Source organism: Phasianus colchicus, chromosome Z, assembly GCF_987193195.1.
Source record: "Phasianus colchicus chromosome Z, bPhaCol1.hap1.1, whole genome shotgun sequence".
NCBI lineage: Eukaryota > Metazoa > Chordata > Aves > Galliformes > Phasianidae > Phasianus > Phasianus colchicus.
This window is the reverse complement of record NC_143476.1, coordinates 51,703,008-51,722,589: the sequence shown is the minus strand read 5'-3', so window position 1 is coordinate 51,722,589 and position 19,582 is coordinate 51,703,008. Positions and strand designations below refer to the sequence as shown.

Genomic DNA, 19,582 nt, shown 5'->3' with positions numbered 1-19,582 from the left:
GGCGACTCCTTGCAGACTGCAGTGAAGGTCCTTAATGCATCTGGCAGCTCTCCTGCCGGCAGTGGAGAGCTTGCTTCTTCCAGGAAGTGATTCAGGAGGCCAAATTAGATTCCAGCTGCGAATTACCTGATGGAGGCATCCCCCGCCTCCACTCTCTGCAGAGAACCTGGGGGACTTGGTTCAGCAAGGTGAGCAGAAAAGCACAGCTACTCCTCCGGCAAGGAGCGTCAAGCTGTGGAGTGAGATGTCTGCGTGGCCCAAGCAAACCTCTTCCATGAAGCATGCTGGGACTGCACAGCTTGAAGCGGAGTGCAGGTCTGAACCTGGGTCCTGCATGTCAGCATTGTAACTACTGTCCTGTATGGCATACAGATGTGGATTTGCCTCAGTTCTTCCTGTCTGAGTTGCCTTACTTGATGTGGAGCATTTGAATGTGCTTTTGGGCCAGAGAGGACAGTCTGTTTAGCTAAATGACCACAGTGCTTGTTTGTTAAGTGGGAAGGCTTGGTCCTGTTCCTGCTTCACAGAGAATTCAGTTACAGCAGAAAGGGGAGCAGCACAAACAGGTAGGGCTGAGGCTGCCCCCTCTCAGGTTGCCTTATGGTATGGTGTCCTTTGAGAGACTTCCCTTAGGAAGAGGTAAGAATTGAACCCAGTGCTCTGGACCATAGAGGACAATTATATTCATCATTTCTTCCCAGCTTGTGGCCTGCTACCTCACACAGACAGGCTTTTGATCTGATTTTTAAATCAACAGAACCTATTTGGTGATTATGGGTCTAGTTCAAGAGGGTGAAATTCCATTTTATTCTGTATAGGCAGGTGAACAGGATATTGCTTATTCATCTCCTGTTTCCTCCTCCAGACTCACGTCTTCCTAATTTCTAATAAACTGTCTTTTGAACATGTTATGTGTACAGTAGTCGTCACCTGGTGAACACACTACTCTCCTCCTGGGAGCAGTTCTGTTGACTTTAGTGGGACCAACTAGTGAACTTAGGCATACAATGAAGTATTTTACTTGTACAATTTAAAGTGGAAGGAATGTAGATATCTTTTGAATACAGTGTATTGCATACTTACATATGTATACAAAACATTAAACTTTTCAAACAAATTTACAAACATTTTGAATTGGCACAAGTTTGCATGTGACTTTAAGGCACTTAACTAGAAAGAAATGTTAAAGCTGGATGCTACTTCTGCAGGCTTTTCTGTTTCTTTTGTTTTTATTTTTTGTTTTTCCTTCAGTTTTAGAAATCACTGCAGCTGCTGCACTGTGTTTGTGTGCAGTGGCTGCCTTGTTGCCTGGAGCGTGTGTCGTTTGGTGGATGTGGACCTAGGTGGCACAGCTGCAGAACTATACCACTTGTCCTGGAAGTGAGAGTAGGTGGAAGAAAGATTGTATTGATCTTCCCTGCCTTGAACACTTCTCCCAGCCCTCCATGGCATTCTATCTGCAAGGAGACAGGGCACTCAGTCCTTCTGTTGGCTTGGTCTGGTTATATGGACAGAATTAGTCTGCTGTAGAATACTTCTGTCTCTTGTTATGACCTACAATAAGCAATTTAGCATAAAGCAGTTTTCCTCTTCACAAAAGTTATCTGAAGTGAAAGACTTAGGAGATGAGAGTCCTAAAAAGTTGGGGATATTAGCAAAATGTCTGCTTGACACCTGCTTGTGTAATTGCAGCTGAACACTTCATCCATCCTGGGAAAGGGATGTGCTCAAGGTATGTAGACTGCAGGAACACTGAAAGGTGTGTGCAGAAATGTGGTGTGGTTGCAAGAGCCTTAAGAACAAAGTGCTGACAGATGAGAAAAATGTTGATCTACTCCTAAGCAATGGCAGGGACAGAAGATAATGGAAGGATGCTATGAAAGTAGTGGTGGATAAGGAGAAGGTGAGTTTGCAGAAATATTGAAGAATTTGGAGGAAAACTGTGGAAGACCAGTCTTTCAACACTACCTGTGAAAGAGGTATATGAAGAGCAAAAGTATAATTTGAAGGGAAGACAGCAAAGAAGCTGATTAAAGACTAGAAATAATGTCAAAATGGAAAATTGACACTTAGAAAAGAGTAGATTTTGCTGAAGTGTAACAATAAAGTAAATGAATGCAGTGTTAAGTCAGATTGATCTCACTTTAGCAAAGGCAATATGTATAGGTCAAGCAACAGAATAAACAGAAATACGAACAGAAACCTGAAGGAAGACACAGTACAGTGGTTTGTGTGTATCACTGCATGGGAGGATTTTCTGAAAGTCAAATTGGACAAGTTCAGAAACAGAAATTTATGGAAAAAGAGGCTGTAACATAGCAGTCAGCACAAGTGTTAGAAATATTGTGGATCCTGACACGTGTTCAGACAGTGTAACAAATACATCATTATGCTAATATAAACAGTGCAAGTAAGAAACTACTTGCATTAAGTGAAAAATAGGATGCTTCAAGTGAAGAAAAGTGCTATTTTTAGGAAAAAGTTGTAAATTCGAAATATCGGCCAATTAAAATGAAGAGAAATACAGGACAGAGAAAGTAAGAGAAATAAGTATGATAAGAGAAAGAAGGGACTGTAGATGTGGAAGAGCAGAGTACCCCTGGAAAGCTTTAGCAAAGTACTTATAATGCTGTTTAAACCTTCTCTGAAAAAATGCTGTGGTTAAATATAAATAATAAGATTGGTACTGACATACATTAGGCAACATGCTCTGGGCCTAGAGGAGCAAACAAGGCAATAGTTTGGTAACATAATATAAAGATGTGTTTGTGTATATCTTCCATTAAAATACACTGTAAAGCTTGGAGAAGACAGACCTGCACTGAGGTCTACCCAGAATGTTTCACAGGTCCTGGAAAGGAGAGTAGGAAATAAATTGTGAATCACAGCAGCAGATGGTATCAGTTGAAGACTGGAAAAAATGTCTACCTGCTGAGTTCTCTGTTTAGTAATCACAGAGAGAAATGATAGAGATTATGACTGTGTGTAGACTTTCAAGACTTAAGTAAAAACAGAGGAAGAACTACTATTGATAGCTTATGGAAAAGGGAATATTATCTGAGATGTTACCAGTCAAATTATTTAGCAAATTTAATCTATTAAAAGGATATACATGGATTTTCCTGAATAGGTGCCCTAACAGTTTGTAGTTTCACTTCATCATTTCAAAGCACTGCCTTTTGATCTGTGTTTAGCAGGAAGTTGTACTGCACACAATGAATAGTGAAGTGGAAAGTATAGCAGGTATTCTTGATCAGAATATCATGAAAAGAATATTTGACCTTCCAAGATTTGGTAATTTAAAACCAAATAACGCAAAGTATGGATTTCAACTAGTGGAAATAAATGTAGAAGGCAGACTGATCTCGGAGGGAATTTCAGAGGGAAAGTTTCATGCTAGATTACAAGGGCTGCTCCAAAAGAAGTGCCTCCCATTTTATTAAGTTGGCCCACAACATTAGCAGCAATGTTGGTGGTATGGCAGTAGAGGTTGAACCTTCCCACCAATATTCTCTTACCTTTTGTTGCCATGTGACAGATGGCAGCAGAGGGGCAGTCTGACAGAATGGTGCCTGGCATGGGAGTGCATATGAAGCAAAAGTCTGTCACTGAATTCCTCAATTGCTCCTGTTAACATTCACTGATGCTCGTTGAACACTGATGGAGATCCAACAGTGGGTGTGAGCACATTTAGGCACTAGGTGTTGTGTGTTTCTGCAGTGGCGACAGTGACAGTGGGTCACCTCTACTTGTGCAGATTTTTATGAGCACAACATGCAGACTTATGCATAGCTAATGGTGGTGACTATGTTGAAAAATAGCATTTTGTAGCTGAGAATTTGCTCTATCAAACGGTGTTGTCGTGCTCCTTGTAGCTGTTATAGTTTCTATGGAAATAAATAGGAGGCATTACTTTCGGGGCAACTTCTGTAAAAAGACTCACATAATGCTGAACATCTTAAAACTTGAAAATAGGAAAAGCACTTGAACTGTTGTGAAGCAGACTGATTTATGTCAACAAGTGTTAATCTAACTGAAGGATGTGCAACTCACTTCAGACTTTCATTCCACAAAGTCACTGACTGAGCTTCGTGCCTGGGAAGAAAAGAATTCAAAGGTTTTGACATCAACTGAGATGCTTTAATGTTCTGATTCACTGAGAGAACTGAAAAGATACATCTGAAGGATAGTTAGGAGCAATCCTGTTCCGGAACTGATATTTTTCCATTCTCATTTGCATCCAGGCCAGTAACAGCTGCAGAGGTAGTGTATACAAGTGCTGAAAAAAAGAGCAATTGTGTTACTATCCTTTGAAAAGTCAGTACAATAGGTGATTTTGTAGGAGGAAAAATGTCACATATTTGTTTGTATTTATATGTTCCTTCAAGATGGTATTTCATACTAACAAGCCAAATTACAAAAAGATAAAAAAGAATGTTTACTCTTCTGTGTGTTCACTGTGAAGAACTAATAAAGAGCTACATTCACCACTCTTCTTTTGTGTTTATATAATGTGTTATTTTTAGTGTATGTGTTATAACGGGCCTGGTACAGTAGTTTAAGTCTCTTCTTGACAGTCTGCTGAGACGATTTCATGCACAGCAGGTGAAATGCATTTTCTAGATAAGTATAAAGTCAGTGATTAAGATATACCTTTTTGATTTAATAGTTTGTTGTCTGTCCAACTGATACTTCTTTCTGAATATTTCAAGGAATATCAGCATTTCCAAAATGTCTTTGCTAAAGAAAAGCTAAACCATAGCTGTCAACTGACCTCTGGAGAAATGTCAAAAATTGATGTCTTGGTGAAATCTTAGCTGTATGAACTTCATGGAGCTCAGCGGGGAAGACAGGTACTCTGAATGGTGATCCAAATGGAGTAAAATAAGTAAGCTCTGCATTCATTTTGGGAAATGCAGTTCTTATATGAATCGTATCAAGGGCATGAATCTTAAATATGGGCAGCTGCATGAACTGTCTTGAGAGTTAGCTTCATTTGGTAGTGTGCTATTTGAAGAGAACAGAACAAACACCTTGAAGCCAAACCAAAGACATAAGTAAGCCCAAGGGTGTATTATGTTTTATTTTCTTTGCCTCTAAATATATTAACTGTTTCCTTAAACTCTGCATTGCAGACATACTCATTTATTTTCACTTTTGCCTTCATGTTTGCATTCTGTAAAGAGTGAACTAAGGCTGGCTGGCAAACTGTGGGCTTTCCACTTCCCAGGAAGTTGAAGTCATAAACAAGACTATGGATCTGCTTCTGCAGTGTCAGAACCAAATTGGGATCTCCACTGCTTTCCTGCTTTCTCCTGCTTTAAGTTGTTGGGCTGGCACTAACTGTTCAGGACTGTCAGTGTTAGAGGAGAAATTCCCAATGGCAACTGCATGGTAATAATTGGGTACTACTGATTGGATAACCTCAGGAGCTTGGCATGAAGCTACTGCTGTATCCAGTTGGCACAGTCATATGTCAAGAACAGGGAATTGTTAAAGCTAACTGTATTCATTGACCTGGGATATCTTGCTCCAGATAGACCTGAACAGCATCTTATCTGACTGTGTACTGAAGCATTTGTTCAAAAAAGAACATGTGCCAGTGGCTGCAAAGACAGGTCCCAGAGTTATTCTTTCTAGTCCTAGTGCCGATATGTGAAGAGCTACCTCCTGTAGTCTTCTCTAACTTGTGGTTAAATGCTCTAATTGGGAGGAAGAATAACCATAAAGGATGATTTAAAGAGCCTGTGATGGTTGCAGTTAGTTTTCCACTCTTCATGAAATATAAAGCGATTCACAGTTAAAAAACAAAAACAAAAACAAAACACAACAAACCACCAGTCACCACAGCATTTGCTCAGAATTTGTCAGAAGACACCTGACAGCCAAGAAGTCAAGCACTTATTTGTAAAATTACTGAATTCTTGATAGATCTGTGGTGGACGAACTGGACACTGCACCTCTTCCCTGAGTTGTGCATGATTTTCCAGCCATCAAAGTTCTTGAGATTGGCCTAATGAAATCTGGCACTGATGACAGCAGATGAGGACAGTAAACAGAATAAAAAACTGGTATAAAATTGAGCCTATTTGTAGAGAAGTTTCAGCTTGTGTGTATTTGCACTGTGCTCATTGCATACTGTCAGAATTTCTCTCCTATGGGGAGCTTGGTCCTATGTGTAAATATTTATTGCTTGAGTAGAGATTATATCACTGGTTCCTGCATCTGCCTGAAACTGGGCATTGCTTGTATGCAGTATTGTGTAGCTCTCTGCTTCATTTTCGAACTATGTGAGTTCACACCCCTTGAGCATTATTTTAAGTTTGATTTCAGAGGAGATACAAATGAAACCCATTTGAATCAGCCAAGTTCCATCAAGTTTTGTGTCAAGCTTACAAATTTTGCATGATTTTGATGCATAACCATAAATCAGCCCAGGTGTGCTGAAAGTTTCTGTAAGTTTTACTATACCTTTTGATGAACTTGTTTTGACATTTGAGTTTGTAAGAAAATACAACACTAGGGAACTTTGCAGTGTTTAATTTTGGATGTTACATACAACTCTCACAGTAGTGTAGACTAGAGACATACATGACTTGTCATTAAATAGTAATTCATCTACTGTTAGTTCAGTGTTTGGAGTGTGCTGCCTCTCCCCCTAAAGACTACATGAATAAATAACTGAGAGTATGAAGTTTTCCCAAAGTTCAGAAACATTCCATTTCACTGGGGAATGTTTATTGATTATTATTTTTTTTAACCATCTATATGAATCAGGACTAAACATACAGTTGATTTATTTTTCAGTGTGTTAAGAAAATATATTTCCCATAAAGGGAGCTTCCTGGCAAAAGTATTTCTGGAGCCGAATTACAGTGTTATATGCTTACGTCTATGTTGTTGAGGCTGGTGTGTGCTGAGTTATCCAGCATATCCTTGCAGCTCTAAATGGAGTAGTATACATTAACATACATTAGCACAGAGGAAATAGAGTCAATCACATAATTTAAAGGGATATAATTCTGCTGGCCAATTTTTTTTTTTTTTTTTCAATTTAAAAAAGAAAGTCTTTGAAGGTCATTTGTAAGTTAAATAGTTTTATGAGCTGCTGAAGTGCAAAGTAAATTGAATTGATTTAAAGTGCAGAACATGCTTCTCTTCTTGCTATCATAGTTCAGCTGTGGCTCTGCTGACTTTGTACAAACACAATATGCAGTCTTTCCTATACGTAAGAAGCAGAAATGAAGAGCTAGCCCTCCTGAAAAGAATGTGGAAGAGCTAACTCTTTCGCTATGGGATTTCAAAATATCCTCTCCAGAATGTTACAGAAAGAATAAAGTGTGTGACACTGTTCAACAGCTGTTGAAGCATGCTGAAATGAACACACTGTTGTAGTTTGCAATATGCAGACTGTAGGTTTACGATTCTGAATGCCTTTATTAGAATTAATCAGTAGTTTACAAAGGGGAGATGAAATTAAAGGTCTAAAACCAGATACTGTTTACTGATGACTCACTGAAAGAGAGACAGAATGCTATGGTGTAATCGAGTGAGTAGTGTTGTGGACAGCAGAGGGTTTGGTTTAGAGGCAGTAGCTGGTATTTGCGAGGTGCTCTACGCTATCCGATTGGGTGTTATCCAGCCAGGTTCTGGTGGTGCTGCACTTTGCTGTGGTGCGCAGGGGAAGCTTCCAAGCCCCTCATGTGACTTCAGCCAGCAGTGAGTCAGGATGTTTTTCTTCTCTGCTACAATAAAAACCTTCAGTTAAAGAACAGGGTGGATGTTCTTAAGGACATGCAGGCAAATTACATTTCTCAGCACCGCCCACTGCAAGAAAGAGCTTTTAGAGTATTAATGTTTGATGATAAGTAGCATCAAGGTAGAGTAGTTGTGAAGAAGGTAAAAATAGACTTCAGTTAGAGAAGAGATTTTATTTCGAACCTCCCTCTAAATTAAACAGAACTTCCCCTGAAAGAGTACAGCTAGTCATTGGACTTTGTTCTTTCTCATTGCTATGAAAAAACTGCAAAAGCTTAATTTAAAACAGTCTTACTAAGCAAGTGAGGAAGCTTAAGAGACACTGCTTATCGTAAGTTACATCTGTCCACTCTTTCTGCAAGGTTTTCTAGTGGTATGAAATGTGTTTTGCTGCCATATTCCGTATGCAGGGCGTTTTAACACATGTACTGCATAGTATCTATTTTTCTGAGTTAGTCAGAATTTCTTCTCAGTCTCCACTTGAAGTGCAGTTATGCAGAGTCAGTAGTTTCGAGTTTTTGGGGATTCTTCAAGTTAGAGAGAAACTGGAATCATAAGTCATTTGCTATATCCATCATAAAGAGGCTAAAATCAGAGTAAAGAACATCCCTCCTTTTCAGAATAAGAGAAAGATAGATGAGAAAAGATCATGAATTTGTATTGCTTCTTCCTCCCAAATGCCATGCCTTTAGTTTGTTCCCTAGCAGACCAGCACTGATTTTTTTAATAGACTGTGTGTTTGGATCTTTGTTTGATGCAAATTGTGGTGGCTTCTCTGACTTCAGCACAGCTGAGCTGTTTTACATAGGCTGAGGTTTACCACAGAATGTAATGCACTAATATGTTTCTATGCAACTCAATAAGTTCTGTCAGAATTCTGTAGCTTCTCCTAGTGGGAGGTTCTTGTTCAATGCTTTTATGATTAAAATTGCAATGTCAAATGCAGATGTGTGATAAATGTGTTTAAGAGATGGATATGTGTTATGGCAGTGTTTGTCAGAGCTTTTTTGATGGCTTAATCTTCAGCTAGTGCAATTGGTCCATCAGATTATTTTCTTGTATTTCTCTGAATACCTTCTCCCTGTGCTTCCCTATTTTCCTTTATTTCATTTCTCTTATATTTTCCCTGTCTCTGTCTGGTCTCAGCGGGGTTCTCATTGAACCAGGGTTGAACACTGAGGACAGGATGAGGAAGATATTGTAGATATCTCTCCAATAACTTATTTTTGGCATGATAAGATCCAAGTCACAGAGAAGATTAAATAAAGAGCAAGGGAGGTCAGATGCACCCACTTGCAGTACTCAGATAGATGAACTGGTGGTCTTTAATAAACAATTCTGTTGTTTTTACTTGGCAAAATATATAAATTTCCCAACTACCACCACTAACAGAATAGATTAACAAATCCTCAGAGGTTGGATCAGATTGCCTTTAAAAATCCAAGGAAGCATGCACAAAATGCAAAGTAAGCCACAGACTTGTAATGGCCAGTTTTAGCCTATGAAGACCCACAGAGCGCTCATTGTCATATGATGCAGTGATAATGTGTTTTGTCTAGTGTCACACTAGTCACGTCTAGTGCCATTTCACTGCTTTTCTTTTTTTCCTGAGAGACAGTGAATGCCATTAGGGGAAGCTTTTTTGCTTTCCCTGGCATTTGGCAAGAGTATAGCCCAAGTCAGCTTTATAGCTTGGAGGAGAGCCCAGCCCAACTCTTGGGATTCTCAGGCTTTTGTTGGGATGTCGGCACATAACATACTTCTTTTACGTACCAGCTAAAGTAGATTAGTTGCATTTGGGAAAGCAATACTCTTTTCTTTTCACTTCATCAGAATTCTCATTAAATAGGAAAAAAATTCTTAAAGTGAAAACAATTTATATTCTATCAAAGAAACACTTTAACCTTATAAGCAAACCTGTTGGCTTTGATTAGTTCTGGATGTTTATGAAAGCGCAAGTGCATTTCTGTGCTTCTTTGTGACTGGTGTTATCTTTTGAATTGTATGGACTCTTTAGAAGGGAGGTTTTGTACATCAGACTTATTTTTCAGCCCATGATGGTAGATGAATTGCATTTTCTTCTTAACCCTTTCTATTAGACAGCCTTATTTGCGCTGTGAAACCTCTTTTCTTGCTGAAGAAGAGTTAACAGTGCATATAATTCCACAGACAACATTTTAATTTACAATCTGTAGGATACCACTGGATATTCATAGCTCATACATGATAATAACACAAAGGATCATCCTGCATGCCCACATGCTTTTGGGGTTCAGATAGTTATTCTTCATATGAGAGTGTACTCTCAGTGTTTTGCTCCACTATGACAGTTTCTCTTCTCTTAAATTCCTCTTGTTTATGTAGTATCATGCAATACATTCTCCCTTTCCTTTGTTTTCTTATTGCTACACCTTGTAAATAAAATTGAAACTGCTTTGTGACAAGGTGGATATCAGTTTAACAAGTGATTAGGCTAACCACATAAGTAAAACTAAGGGATCCCACCCCAAATGTAAGTGGCTTAACTCCACTGCCACCATCGTGACTGTTCCTTTTGCTGCTATAGAATGCATGATGTAGGGAAGAAGTGTCCTGGAAAAGGGTGACATTATGATGCAGATTTATTTACTGTCTTCAGGGTGGCTTTCTTCCTTGATGAGCGCTGCTTCATTTTCCCTTTGTAAAACTCAACTGTTTGTCCTCCAGACCTCAAAATATAATTTAAATAATGGGGAAGATTTTAAGGAGTACCTGTGCACTGCAGAATCTCTAACTAGGGCTTAGTGTTAGTTGTAATAGGTCAGCAACCACTGAAGCATAAAGGCTTCAGTGCTTGGCCTCTGAACAATCAAAGCCATGACAGGAACCACTCTCATACTCTTTTCTGTCCTGCTTTTTCAACAGTTACATCGCAAACCAGAGAAAATTAGAAAGTATCAATGACAATGAAGTTGGATTTTACGTTGGACTTAAAAATCTGTGAGTACATGGAATAAATATTTTTAAAGTTATTTTTTCTCATTTCTCTCACAGAAGTACATAGAGACCTCATTGGAGTGTAAGTCTGCCTTTATACGTTACAGAGGACAGATCTTGCAGTTGAGCCTTGTAGTGATTTCCCCCACACTCTTATTTTAGCCATTTATTATCATTGTTCTTATCACTGTATTGTAAATGGACTATTCTAACAGTTTTTTCTGCTTTCACAGGACTGTGGTGGATTCAGGCTTAAGATTTGTGTCCCGTCAGGCATTTGTGAAAAACGTCAACCTACAATACATGTGAGTAAGAGAAGTGTCTGCCTTTCAAATCAAAACCCCTAACTCTTGTGAATTTCTTTCTCTCTTTTACCATTTCCTTAATATAAAACATTTTAACAAGACAGATGTATAATGACCATCTGTCATTCATTGACCTGAGTAGGGTATGTATGGTAAGGAGCCTGCCGAGTGTATGCCATGTATGATAAAGGACTGGCTGATCACAGGAACATAATGTAGGCTGGTGAAAAGACAGTCTAACTCATTATCCTGTCTCTAGCAATGGTCTCTGGCTGTGTCTTTTTTGGTACGTAATATACCACAGTGTCTGTCTCAGACACTGTCCACCCTCTGTGCATTGCACTGAGTGCCAAGGATTTGACTGGATTTAGTCTGATCCATCAGGTCAAAAATATTTTAGCAGCTATGGCGCAGTAGCTGCATGCATGGGATAGGCATATCTTCAGGTATAACTTGACCACTTTGCATGCCCAGAGACTGTGCCATGACTGTGAAGCAGAGCCCTGTAAGTGAGGGTGAACAGAAAATTCACTTCAGAAGCTCACTCATAATCTAAGCAAATGTTGCCAAAGCGGAATATAAGAATGAGGTTACTTTCATATCCAACTGCAATTTGTGGTTCATGAATTTCAGGAAGCTGAATTGGTACCTATGGAGCTTTTTGCCTGTGTTTTTTGAGCTTGCTTACACTTTAGATGTGCATCTAGGACAGCCAAAGAGTAGATCACTTTGCTACTTACGTGGAAGATCGTGGATCCAGTCCTACAAAATGTTGAAACCATGTGTGGGGCTCAGTTCCTCACAGGTACTCTATTTTAATCAAATATTCAAGTATATATTTTCAGTCCATCCATCTTCTTTAGATGTTTAGCACTTACTCAACCCTTTGCTTTTGTTAGGTCCTAATGAGATCAAAAAGACATAAGACCAAGCCGCAGGCTTCCAAAGATACTTCCTCGTAATATGTAAGAGCTGCTGAACCGAGCTCAAGGCTTTGCTAATAAAATGAAATCACTTTCTACACCTGTGTTTTCCACAGAATAGCAATTAATTTACATAAGGAAGTGGATGTGAATATCTGTTTCTGCCTAAATATAATTGCTGTCACTAGAAGACTGTGAACCAGTCCTTGCTGGGCTGTAAGGCCATATTATTTCTTACAGTCATTAATAAAAAACTTTTACTATAACTAATTGGTGACATAAGGAAGTACGTTCCTGAAGTGAATTTGTTCTTCTGCTTATGTCGCAATTACTCAGTGAATTATGATTGCAAAAGATGAAATTCTATAAAGCCAAGTGCATGTGTGTTGTCTGTGGAAATGTGCAGTGAGAACTTACTGGTCAAGAGAGGCACAGCTGCGAACGATTCAGTTGCTATGCTGGGACAGAATCTTAGCTTAATGCAGTAACAGAGAAAATTCAGTCTGGGATTAAAATGAATTTATTCTTAGATTTTTCCCATTAGTGTAGCTGCTGGAAAGGCATCTATCTAGATGAGGATACTAAATCTACATGTCTAGAAAGATCCTACAGGGAGGACCAGTAGAGTACTTTGTCAAGGAAATCTTTTAAGAAATTAAGAAGCTGAGTATGTTCAGTCCAATAAAGAGAAGACTGAAAGGGATTATATATCTCTATATCTTCAAAAAGAGAGCAATTATGATGAGGAGAGCAATCAGTTGTCTCCATGACCATGAATATAGGATGATGAATAATAAGTTTAATTTGTATCAAGGTAGATGAATGTTTGGAAGTCTTTCCCATTTGAATGGGCAAGTAGACACTGTAAAAATTCACTGAAAGATCATGCGGATAAGATATCTTCAAATTATTTTAACCACAGGAAGAATTTCAGCTAGAGCATGCAGGCAAACATGGAACACGTAGTGATTGGTGATCAGGCTTTATGAGATCTGTAGTTCATGGAATGACCTTTTAGAAACAAATTAGGCTGGCTGACATCTGTTAGGTTGATGTACTTGGAATCCTGATTCAAGATAATTATGTTGTGATCCAGGAGCTTATTCAGTCTCATACTATATTTTGTTTTGGTGGGGAATTACTAATGTTAGCAGAAACAGGGCAACCCCAGATAAGATGGAAATTTTTAAATGGCACCACCTGCTTTATATACATGTCACAAAACAGTAAGTGTGGTGACATTTTTTGTTGAGGATGATCTATTACTCCTGCAAAAAAATGCACTTATTTATTTTTTTCTGGGAAATCTTGATGCATGATAAAATGTTTCTGATAACCCCAGTGAATCAGTTCTTGTTGTCATCAGCAATAAAACTCATGTTGACTGCACTGAGAATGAAATGCAGTCCCTTTTGTGGTTGGGACAGTGAAATCTATCAAGAGCTGGAATCATTTCACTTTGCAAGAGTAAACTGCAGAGATCTTTGAAAAGTTTTCTATTTTAAAGCAACAGTTTGCTATTACCCCGCAAAGAAAACAAAAACTGCCAACACTTTACTGAAGTAGCTGTATGAGCTTTAATTTTGCTGGTGATACTGCTGTAGTTTTCTCTTTCTTACATGAAAAATCTTCTGATATATTTAAAGATCTTTGTTATATGAATATAGCATTTGTTTTCTGAGTCATCTAGGAAAATCAGATTATAAGGAACCTGTTAACAGATTTCCTTAAGCCCTTTTTTGTTACATTCTTTTCTTGGACAATCATTTGTAGCCCAAATACCTTTCTGGAGGTATGGATGATAAGAAGACTTGAGTAATAATATAAAAAAAGAAACAAAAACAACTGAAGGAGAATTGCTCAAATAGATGCTATTTAAATGAAGTTAAATAATCTTGCTTATCTACTTCTGATATTTTCATTGAACTTGGACTCACATTAGACAACAGTCACATTTAACAAGCAACAGTACTTCTGTAATTTATAAGTTTGTCTGCTGCTAACAGTAATTTTAATGGACTTCTGTAATATGCATCCATGGTATTTTGTCAATATCTTTAAACACAAAAATATATTTTGCAGCAAGTGTTTATTTCCTGGAACATCGAAAAATAGCTCTGGTTATGTGCCAGGCTTTGCTTCATTGCAATGATGAAGCATAAATGTGTGTTTATTATATGCATATAAATCTAGGTAATAAGATGTGTGTACTTGTCTACCAGGTTTAGGAAAAGCAGACAAATTAAAGTGTTTGAAACCTAGCGGCAGCTTTCCCATGTGCACATACAAAGCTGGTTCCAGCTGTAAGCAGATCATGCAGTTGCCTGTGGAGGGAGACTGAGCGTAGCAAAATGCCCACTTCTTTAACTCTTCTCCCTGTTTCTCCTTAGATCTGTTCCCCCTATTTCTTTCCTCTCCTTGTGTGGAGCCCTAAAGGCAGTAGAGCAAGCAGCACAGCAATATTGCAGTGGAGTGCTGTGCCTGTCTTGCTACCTGGGTAAATACTTATATAGCTTCTCAAGCTGCTCTTGCACTCTCTGAATAGCCACAACTTGGCTTTTGTCAGGGCTAGCTAGTTTAAAGTGAGCATGATATTTGTATGTAAAAAACAGTCATGCTTTTGACTGAATTCTGGTCTTGTTCTTAGGTACAGCTTTAGAGCCAAGCTCTGGGCTCTAACACGCTTTTTTTTTTTTAGGCTTTAGAACCCCAGATGGATCTTCTTTGGGCTGCTCACCATGATCTTTTTGTATATAGTTGAATTGGGGAACTAATTTATATTCTCCTTCCATGGAAGTGGAAGTGCAGGCCTTAACTACTTCATAATAAGCCTGGTAGTGACTTTTTCACTTAACATGAATTAAAGAGATCACAGAAGGAATCTTTATAATCAATATAATGTGCTCAGCTCCTTTATGTATAGCAGTAAATATACTGTCAAAGTGTCTTTTAAAATGATAATTCTATAATGGTGGCCTGAAAAATTTCTACTGAATTACTTGTCAACTTGAAAAACGTTCAAGGCACTAAACTACATGGAATAAAGGCCTGTGATCCCTGTGGTCTTGGAATTACTAAATATATCTACCCGTGACCAGGAATATAGGCATAGGAATTAATTTTGTTACTCTTCATACTGCTTCTCACTTCCTTTTTCTGGTATGCATCAAGTGCAGCTGGTAAAAATCTGAAAAGACAATTATAGCTATTAAGATACTTTTGTTTTCTCTAAGCTGGATTTGTTGAACGTTTTGTCCAACACAAAATGGCTTCAACTGGACAGAGATTTTCCTGAGGAGTCCACTGTCTGATAGCTAGGTCCTCACAGTATGGAAGTGGAAGTCCTGTTCCATGTGGAAACCAGGAGCCAAATCTGGTCTGTACGTGATGTGGAGTGTATTGCCTCCCACTAGCAAGGGCCTGAACACCTGCCTGCAAGTGGAGGCTCATGTATATCTGGCTGTCTTTTGGTAAGGGTGGAATTCAGTTGCTGTGCAGGTAGGAAAATCAGGCACTTGCCTCATTATGAGTGCCATGGAGACATCCACATGTACTGCTTAGCAGTGTTAGAACTAGAGGGGCTTTCCCACATGGTGAGTGAAGTGTTGTGCGTGGAATGGTTAAATTTAATGTTCCATGTTGCCTCTATGCTAGAGAGAAAAGCCCATGCCCATCTTTTTTTCAGCATTTCAACATACAGCTTCTGCTTACTAAGGAAAAAATCAAAGTGGTATATTTTACTCAAGCATGTTTTCTGTCACATGTGCAAAGTGTACTTCAATTTTGATATACCTGCTCAGGGACATGATTTAGTGGAGGGTTGTTAGTTAGGCTGGTATGGTAATGTTATGGTTGGACTTGATGATCTTTAAGGTCTTTTCCAACCTGAGTGATTCTGTGATTCTATGATTCTATGATTCTACTTTATCAGGATCAATTAGATGCATCCACCTACATCTGCCGTAGGGCAGGCTAGTTCATCTGGCAAATGAAATAGTAGCTCATCTATTTTGTGCTCCAGTATTAGAACCACACAATTTGTAAACTTCAGATGGTTGCTTGCTGGAAGAAATCAATAAAGAAATATGGTAAATAAAATCTTGTAAGGATTCTGATCTGAAACTTTGTAGAAGATCCAATTTGCACTCTTGTAATTTCTTTGGAAATTGACTTGTACTCAGAAATCAAGGACTGAAAATTTGGGAATTAAATACTATGTTCTTTAGTCGGGGTGAAAAAAAGGTTTAATCCCTGGTTTTAAATGCAATGCAGCTATAGCTATGGAGCCCCTATGGCGCCTTTATAATACCACATAAAACTCATGTGGTATTTTGGCTCATAACACTGATTTGCACTGTACTGCTGGCAGTTTTACAGCTTACTGCTCTCACTGTCTTTAATTGGTGGACTGATAAATCAATAGAGGAACTGCATTATTTTGGGTTGGGGTGGAGAGAACAATTTTGTAAGCCTGGGAGAGGGGTTAGTATTTCTGATTCACGTGAACGTTTCTTTGCATAATGTGAGAGGACCTTTCACTTAATTACCATTGAAAACCGTAAGTGCTTAATTGACATAAAAAAGCCCAATATAGGCATTTTACAGTTTTCCTTTTGATCTTCCATGTGGGTGCATATTGTACATGCAATTTGAAAAGAATAACTAAAAGGCTCTGATGTGGATGTGTGCTAGCATGTAAGGAGGGTTTGTGTGAGCACAGAATATGGTGCAGCATCAAAGGAAGGGATACACCCATTTCACTTATGAATAAATTGAGCATGTAATTAGCACCTGGACTTGACAAAATACTTTTGAAACACAATTAAATCTGCTGCTTTTCTGCAATAAACAGAAGGGCTAAAAGTGAAAATATTGTCCCCTGCTGACTTTGATTTTGAATGTACTTGACTTCAGATACAGATTGGATTCAAATGCTTGAAACCCATCAAGCTGCAAAAAGAGCACAATTTCATTCCAACTGAAGTAAAAGGAATAAAGGCTTTTTAGCACTGGTTTTATTTCTTCATTTCATTAAGAGAGACAAACGCTATTTTCAGTTTAAGAACAAGCAATCCTAATTAATGCAATCTTTCTCTTTTCCCATAGCAATTTATCTAGAAACAAGCTCTCAAGTTTGTCCAAGAAGCCTTTTCGCCATCTGGGTTTGTCTGATCTGTAAGTTGACATTTCTTAAAATACAGCTTATTTGTGGCTACAGTGAAAGAACAAGACTTAAAAGTTTGCTCTGTTGAAGAAGATAGACAGCCGTCAATGGTTTGGAATGAAGTTCAGATCCAAAGAAAGCAGCGATGTCAGTGATTTAAATACAGAAAAATTTTCATTGCAGGGCTTGACTGGGATCAAGTGTATGTTTTATAAAAAATACACAGGTTGAGAAAGCCTCTTCAGCTGTGAAATATTTTTATTGTTTTTGAGTTATTTCACAGAAAATGTCATTTGAGTTAGTTTAGCACAGCCATCTACAAATTGTCAAATGATTTCCCTGTCTTACATTCTTACATATATTGGCCTTACAGCTGCTGTGGTTGTAGTAGGATATTAAAGAAAGTTTTTATTTTCCCTTTGAGTTGCATTGTGCCTTAAGAAATCATTTGCTAATGAAGTACTGATAGACGTGTAGTTGCCAGTCACTTCAATATTACATTTTTATGCTCTGCTCTTTCAAGCAGAGATTATGAATTAGTGCACATTCCAAAATTTTATTCTGAAAGGCTAAAAAATGAGAGAAGAGGACATAACTTGCCTCTGAGGCAGATAAAGTTTTCTTATATTTGAGGCTTGCAAAAAAGGTGAGGCCTGCAAATGACTTTGGGACTGGGGATACTGATATAAAACATAGGGAAGACAGAGACTATCTTTTGAATACTTTTGAATAATGATTTTCCTCACTGATTTTTCTGAAAGAACTTTTAAGGCCTGGTATTGTGTTTCTGTGTGCAGTCTTTGCTAATATATGAACTGTAGAGGGAATTCAGGAGCTTTGGGAGGGTTGGAGCTGCGCAACAGAGGAAGGCTGCTCTCATAGAGCCTAGAGCAGGGTCAGAAATTACCCAAATGCCAATTCAAGAATTGCAACACAGTCTTAGCAATCCTGAACCCCATTTTAGTGAACTTCATCCTGTGAGAAATGAAGTGAGTAAATCACGGTGAGGCAAAAGGAGATTATGCCCCTTAGGTATGTTTTGTTGATGATTAAGTTGGTTTAATCTCTTTCTTTACAGTGCAGGAACATTGCTCACTGGAATTTTCTTTCGTAACTTGGCAGTTGCTGAGCGCAGCCAACCACTGATGAAAGACTAGCTAGCTGCAGATCAGTCCCATTGCTGTATGCCTTCCATAGTTCTGTTGCTGCTGAAGCTTCTGTTGCTTCATACTTCTTATTTAGTCCCTGCCAAAAAGACACTGTTAGTGTGTACATATCCGTAGCTTCTGTGTTTCTGCAGGCATGGCCTTGAATAATAGGATGAAAGACATGAAACTAGTGCAGTGTGCTTTGTTTGGGATCTTCCTAATGTTTCTAAGCAGATAATGGAGAAACAGTCACCTTTGCCCCCATGGAATGCAGAACTATAAGGGTGGGTATGCTGTAACTTAAAAAGGAAATTACAGCAACTTTGAAGGCATACTGTGCTTCCAACTCTGCTGGTGTTTCCTTGGAGTTAGTCTGCTACAATTAACAGGTTTATTTCCAAGCACAAATCAAGCCACTCATGGACTTCTTCATATCAGGTGAACAGTTTCTTTTAGGTTCTGCGTGGAGTAAATGCTTGCAAAGATTCAGTGTTGCTTTATTCGTAACTGTTAAGTGAGCTGATGTAAGAAATGTAAGGGAAAGAAGACGGGGATAACAAAATAGAGCCTGGAAGATGGAAAAGCGGCGATAAAACCAGTATCAGTTGAACAGTTCTGTTGATAAATAGGTAACGTACAGGTGGAAGATTAGAATGGGGAGGATAAGAATGCTGAAAGGGAATTCTGAGAGGAGAATGTGCCATAAATTGCCTGTGAGAAGGTTACTCTAGATCTGAAAAAGAAACGTCTTCTTGTTAGCACACTTGTAAATCAAAGCATAAATGGATGAAAAGTTCAGGGAAGGGTGATGTAAGAGATATTTGCCACATACTGTAGAGAAGGAAATGCCACCTTGAAAGGTTTCTTCTTTTAGAACAAGCTGTAGCTGCAGCTGTAAAATTACAGCAAACAAGATAAAGACGTGTAATTTACTTCTACTAGGTTAGATTCTTTCTTTCACACAAGGGTGTGTGGAGAGCCATCATGCTTCTATCCAGCATCCTGCCTATTATATGCCTAACTCCTCTAATGTGTTTGACACAAGATAAAGCAGTGGAAGAAAGGACTGCTTAGCCACTGATTGAGAGAAAATTGTCTTTTAAATGGAAGTTGTATAATGAAAGAGAAGAAAAATAATACTGTTTGGGAAATGCACATCGTAGGCTTTGACCCTGGATCCTAGTATTCATACTTTGTCTTGCATAAGCAATTATTATTTATGCAGTAGTGCTGTGGAAGTCCAGCTGATGACTGCTGTGACTACAGATTGTTCCTTAAGAGGCTTGCAAGAATGATCCCTGCAGCTTT

General features: G+C 38.5%; 1 protein-coding gene across 5 annotated transcripts in view; it reads left to right on the top strand.

Annotated features, from left to right (window-relative positions):
- The window catches only part of NTRK2 (neurotrophic receptor tyrosine kinase 2), a 208,961-nt gene that overhangs the window by 7,199 nt on the left and 182,180 nt on the right, over positions 1-19,582 (top strand). For all 5 annotated transcript variants that reach the window (XM_090130702.1, XM_090130703.1, XM_090130701.1 and 2 more), the window contains exons 2-4: positions 10,663-10,737; positions 10,968-11,039; positions 17,069-17,137. In XM_090130702.1, the coding sequence (XP_089986828.1) occupies positions 10,663-10,737; positions 10,968-11,039; positions 17,069-17,137 (216 nt within the window). The remainder of the gene's footprint in view (positions 1-10,662; positions 10,738-10,967; positions 11,040-17,068; positions 17,138-19,582) is intronic.